Source organism: Onthophagus taurus, chromosome 8 (assembly GCF_036711975.1).
Source record: "Onthophagus taurus isolate NC chromosome 8, IU_Otau_3.0, whole genome shotgun sequence".
NCBI classification, from domain to species: Eukaryota; Metazoa; Arthropoda; class Insecta; order Coleoptera; family Scarabaeidae; genus Onthophagus; species Onthophagus taurus.
Window position 1 is genome coordinate 21,027,558 of NC_091973.1, and position 6,065 is coordinate 21,033,622.

Genomic DNA, 6,065 nt, shown 5'->3' on the forward strand with positions numbered 1-6,065 from the left:
TCCAAAATTATTACGAAAATTAAACCTTAAACAATAATTTTACTAATAATCTTGGAATCTGTTGACTGATAAGTGATGTCAGATACCACTTCAATTATTAATATTCCTTTCACAGCACCGTATATTTTTTAAGGTAAATGTTAATGTAACATCGAATTGAAAAATAATTTTATTAAAAAACCGTTTTTCGATAAAATGCACAATAACAAATAAGTTGCGCATTGTTATGTTGCTCCGTATGAAATAAAAACGACAGTTACATACAATACAAATACTGCTATCATTTACGATAATACTTAGTATTCAAATACTTTGTAGAATTAGTAATATATAACACTTAACAAACTTCTTAAGCAATCTAACTTAAACCGAGCTTATTTAATGACTCTGTTATTTGACAGAAATAAATGAACCAAAATTTAATATATGCAGTACTGTAGGAATCGACTTAAAGTCACTAAAATGTTTTAAATGGTAACAATCCGTACATTCCACTTTCCATGCTCTATAATGTGAACTAAATTCGATTGTTTTAATTTTTTTGAATATTAAATAACAATTATAGTTCAAATCATTCTTCTTTACTAGTATTTCAGATATCTGTTCAAACTCAGGAGTTTCATCTTGTAGTTTATAGAGAAGTACACATCCTGTAAAGTAACGCACTCCAGTAACTTCATAATAAGCAGTACAATGATAATTCTCCAATATTTCAGGAGATATGTCAATATTTGAGAATGTAACTTCACATTTCGTTTGGCCAACTGTGATACTATCATTCAAGCCAAGTTTTGCTTCAAATGTCATTGAAGATAAGTGACGTATTGGTCCAACTTTCTCAATAATACGTTTGTAATGCAATAAAAAGTGATGCTTAAGTTTCAAACATTCATTAAATAGTATTCTATTATTTTCGTTGTGGTATTGAACAAGTTGATCAATGTAAAGTAAAGAAGTTAAGTCAAATAATTTCAAATAATAGTTCCAAATAAGATCACTTTCAGGAACTAGATCACCAACAATAAATCTGAAATTCTTAACAAACAAGGACATTTCAGCAGCTGAAAATACTAGTTTTCCACTTTTTAAAGATTCTGCTTTTATAGCTGGTGGTATGTTTCTTTCAAAGTGTTCATATTGCCCAAATTTAATACGCTCATTTAAAGTAGATAACGTAAAATACTTTTTCTGTAATAAACCAGTAATGATATGTGCCATGTCATACCTGTGCACACCTTCGTATAAATCATGCGTTATGTCGCACGTAATGTTGTTATAAATGTGAAAATTTGGTAAAATATTCCATACACATTTTTCCTTAACTCCATACAATTTATTGGCAACATGTAGATCATAAAACTCTAGGCATCTAACTTTTTCGGTATCTTCTCTGCATTGTTGCTGAAGTAGTTCCTTACGTGTAATACAAAAATGGCAAAGGTAAGTTGAAGAAAAACTTTCTGTTAAACCTAGAATAGAATGAAGACCTAAATTGTCACCTGCTAAAGATATCATAGAGAAGTACACTCTTACTTGTATGCTATCGACAGATATCAATAATTCATTAATTAAGTAAGTAATTACCTCGGCACCTTTTCCTATTCGTTTCTTGGCTTTCTTTGGTTCTGAAGGTGTTTACTTAACAGTCGCTAATAATAGTTTCTCAAAAGTGCAGTGTCTGTGATTTGGTGTTTGTATGCTTGAAGATGGACCAGGCTGACTGTTTAAAGTTCATAGATTTTGTATTTTGAATTCATTTATTTTGTTTCTTACGTTTGCCGAAAATATTAAAACAAGTTTTATTTTTTGTATTATTCGTACGAACCACGTAGAAATTCAGTCAGTCTCGTTGTTGTAGTTATTAAGTTGATTTAATTATTGTTTAGTGCAGTGTGGAACCAAACCATTTAATTTCATAATATAATATATTGATAGTAAGTTATCTTTAATTCATTCTCAAACGAACTCGTAATTTCTAAACCTCAAAACATTTGGTCCTTCGAGCCGGATAGCTCGCGTGCGGTAAAACGTTTCGGACATTTTAACAAAACGTTTCTCAATTTTCGTGAAATAATATTAAACAATTATCGGGTTCGTAAATCAACTCATTCTTTAATCTCCGATTCTCAAATTTATCTCAAATAATCGTTAAAATTCGTTTAAATCAGATAGAAAATGTCTGAAGTTAGAATTACTCTAGATCGACAGATCGAACTTTACGGTCTAATTTCGCGTGCAATGACAAATTTGAAAAAACTAGGCGATGCAAATGTGACGATCGGTCGAATAAAAAGTCGTTTAAATTTATTAAATTCAAATTGGGCTAAATTCCAGCAAATTCATGAAACTGTAACTGGTAATCGCGATGAATTTCAAGATCACGTTTATTTTAAAGACGATATATATGCTGAGTGCGAAGAACAATACGTAAATATTCAAGGAGACATGTTCGATCTTATAGATAAGTTATCCGCTCCCTCTGACAACTTAGCAAATAATTCTTTAAATAATACAACACGTGCTATAAATTCTCATTCTCCTAAATTACCAAGAATAGATTTACCAAAATTCTCTGGAGACTATCTACAATGGAAACATTTTCATGACTTATTCGATTCTATGGTTAAATCTAATTCAGAACTCTCTTTGGTCGAAAAATTACATTATTTAAAAATGAGTGTAACGGAAGAACCCGCCCAACTTTTAAAAAACATCGCGATTTGTGAAGATAATTTTGCTCGAGCATGGGATATTCTTATAGATCGTTACGAAAATAAACGAATTCTGATTGATTCTCATTTGTCAGTTCTTTTGTCGACTCGATCAATTAAACATGAATCGTCCAGCGAGCTTAAGCGTTTGATAAGTGAGATTAAAGAGAATCTTGGTGCACTTGAAGCATTAGATTGTCCTACAAAGCAATGGGATAATATACTCGTTTTTTTGATTGTACGAAGACTTGATCCTGAAACCCTCAAAGATTGGAAAAAATCTATTGGGAGTAAGAAATCCCCAGCAACGTTTAAAGAGTTAGAAAGCTTTCTTTTTGGAAGAATTCATAGTCTTGAGGCGATTGAACAGCTCACTTCTACAAAACGAAACATTCCAATTAAGCCTATTGGTAACGTTAAATCTCACAACGTTTCAACGCCGACTCACAATCAGTCATGTTCGTTATGCCACTCTAATCACTACATCTCATCTTGTCAACAATTTATGAACAAATCTCCGCTACAACGACGAGAATTTGTGATATCCAAAAACCTATGTTTTAATTGTCTTGGACCTCATCTTATGAAGAATTGTCGCTCATCCAAGCGTTGTCGTATTTGTCAACGACAACATCATACTTCATTACATGGTTCTAACTCTCAATCTCAAACAGTAACTTCTCAAATTACTTCATCTGACAATTCTAATAATTCCATACCTCATACAACAGTTATTCAAAACTCCTCTCATATGGCAGTCTCACATCTAACAACTATATCTACAATATTACTCGCGACCGCTCTTGTAAACATTGCAACTTTCAATGGAAAACCATGTTTAATTCGAGCTTTAATAGACCAAGGCTCTGAAGTTTCCTTTATTTCCGAATCTTTATGCCAACTTCTACAGTTACCTCGACGTTCAAAATCTGTTCCTATTCATGGTGTTGGAGGACAAGCAACAAATATTTCACATGGAAATGTTGATTGTTATCTTAGCTCTCGAACTAAACCTTACATGCAATATCGACTTAATGCACTTGTATTACCTCAAATCACGGCTTACGTACCTCCACAAGTTATATGCAATGATCTTCAAAATGAATTAAAAGATATTACACTTGCTGATCCACATTTTATGTCATCTACAACAATTGACGTCATCCTAGGTGTTGACATTTATTCCCAAATTATGAAAAGTGGAATTCGTCGATTAAACAACGGTTCAATACTCCTTCAAAATACCACTCTTGGCTGGATACTATCGGGATCAATCCATTCAGAAAATGTAAGACAAAATTTACTCATTCCAATGTTCTCCTGAAAACAATCTTTATGAATTAATGCACCTCTTCTGGAACCAAGAAGAATCTCAAATCGTTAAAAAACCTTTACTGACTAAAGAAGAGCAGGATTGTGAAGATTATTTTAAACTTACTCATACCAGGGATTCTAAAGGAAGATTTATAGTTCGATTGCCCTTTAGAAATACTTCAATTAATATTGGTGATTCTTATGCAATGGCAGAAAAGGCGTTGCTTCGTATGGAATCTCGTTTTCTAAAAAATCCAAATTTTCAAAGTCAATATTCCAGATTCATGGAAGAGTATCTTTCTCTTGGTCACATGATTGAATGTTCAAAAGACATCTCTTCAGTAGGAAAACAATTCTTTCTTCCTCATCATGGAGTGATAAAAGAAAGCAGTACATCCACTAAGTTAAGGGTTGTTTTTAACGGCTCTCAGAAATCTACCTCAGGAATGTCTCTTAATGATTACCTTTTGCCTGGACCCAAACTTCAGAATGATCTTGTCGATGTTTTAATGCGATGGAGACAACATCCTGTTGCTTTTGCTGCTGATATTGAGAAAATGTATCGCCAGATAAAGGTTCACTCTGATCATTTGCCATTTCAACAGATATTATGGCGAACTAACCCATCTGATCCAATAAAAATATATCAATTGAGCACTGTTACATATAGCTTAACTTGCGCTCCATACCTTGCTATACGTTGTTTACATCAGTTGGCTGAAGAACACTCTAAAACTTTACCATTTGCGTCCGATATTATTTTGAATGATATATATGTAGACGACATCTTATCGGGTGCTAATGATACAATACATGCTAGAGAAAAAATTCACCAATTAAACGGGATTCTTATGGCGGGCGGTTTTCTTGCCAAGAAATGGTCATCTAATTCACAAGAAATAATTAGCTCGCTACCTGAAGAATATATTGCAACTTCTGATTCACGATCATTTGAAAATAATTTGATGTATCGAACCTTAGGTTTAATATGGAAAAGTAATGACGATAGTTTCATTTTCAGTTGGAAAACATTTTCAGTTGAATGTAATACGTTTACAAAGAGAAGCATATTATCAGTTGTTGCACAAATATTTGACCCTCTGGGATGGCTGGCACCCATCGTAATTACTGCGAAGCTATTTATGCAAGAACTTTGGCTAAAAAAGATCGATTGGGATGAAAAATTACCAGACGAATTTGTGAAGCGATGGTGTACATTTATAAAACAATTTCATTCATTCTCTGGAATTGCTGTACCTCGTTGGCTCGGATTATCTAATCATGTTAGTGTTATTGAAATTCACGGGTTTAGTGATGCTTCCAAGCAAGCTTTGGCCGCGGTCGTATATTTACGCGTAATATCAAATAATAACAATAAAATAACAGTCACTATCGTATCGGCTAAAACTAAGGTTGCACCACTTAAACGAATAACAATTCCGCGACTTGAACTTTGTGCCGCGTTAATGCTTGTAAAGTTGGTGCATCGTGTTCAAAAAACATTAAAATTGAGTGATCATATTCACCTTTGGACCGATTCTGCTATTGTACTTCATTGGATTACCAATCACCCATCATGATGGAAGGAATTTGTATCCAATCGAGTAGCTGAGATCCAGGAACTATCCTCTGCTCAATGGCATCACGTTGTTTCTGAAGAAAATCCTGCTGATTTGGCGTCACGTGGTGTGTTACCTTCCGAGCTTCCAAATCTTCGGTTTTGGTGGAGAGGACCTGAATGGCTTAATCTACCGAATCTATCCTGGCCACAATCTATACCAAGTTGTTCTGAATCCGAAAATTTCGAAGAGCGAAACAGTCATACATCAGTAATTACATCAACACTAACCTGTTGGGACCTCATAGAGCGCTATTCCTCTCTCACAAGATTATTACGCGTCACTGCCTGGTGTTTAAGGTTTGTAAAACAATGTAATAATAAATGTTTGGATTCAGTTTCAGCGGTATTGTCTACTTCCGAAATTAATGATGCTTTACTGGTTTTGGTAAAACATGTTCAAAAAATATATTTTGCACCTG

The 6,065-nt window shown here is 33.7% G+C and overlaps 2 protein-coding genes across 2 annotated transcripts; both read left to right on the top strand.

Moving 5' to 3' along the window:
* Window positions 1-2,175: 2,175 nt before the first annotated feature.
* Window positions 2,176-4,035, top strand: LOC139431405 (uncharacterized). The gene has a single exon (XM_071199064.1). It carries the CDS (start codon window positions 2,176-2,178, stop codon window positions 4,033-4,035), a length of 1,860 nt encoding a protein of 619 aa, XP_071055165.1.
* Window positions 4,036-4,054: 19 nt separating this feature from the next.
* Window positions 4,055-5,605, top strand: LOC139431406 (uncharacterized). Its single transcript, XM_071199065.1, has one exon. The coding sequence runs from the start codon at window positions 4,055-4,057 to the stop codon at window positions 5,603-5,605; it is 1,551 nt and encodes a 516-aa protein (XP_071055166.1).
* The last annotated feature ends 460 nt before the right edge of the window (window positions 5,606-6,065 follow it).

Excerpts from the sequence above, each read along its gene's own strand:
- LOC139431405 (XM_071199064.1), top strand. The coding sequence starts at position 2,176 with ATGTCTGAAGTTAGAATTACTCTAGATCGACAGATCGAACTTTACGGT.
- LOC139431406 (XM_071199065.1), top strand. The coding sequence starts at position 4,055 with ATGCACCTCTTCTGGAACCAAGAAGAATCTCAAATCGTTAAAAAACCT.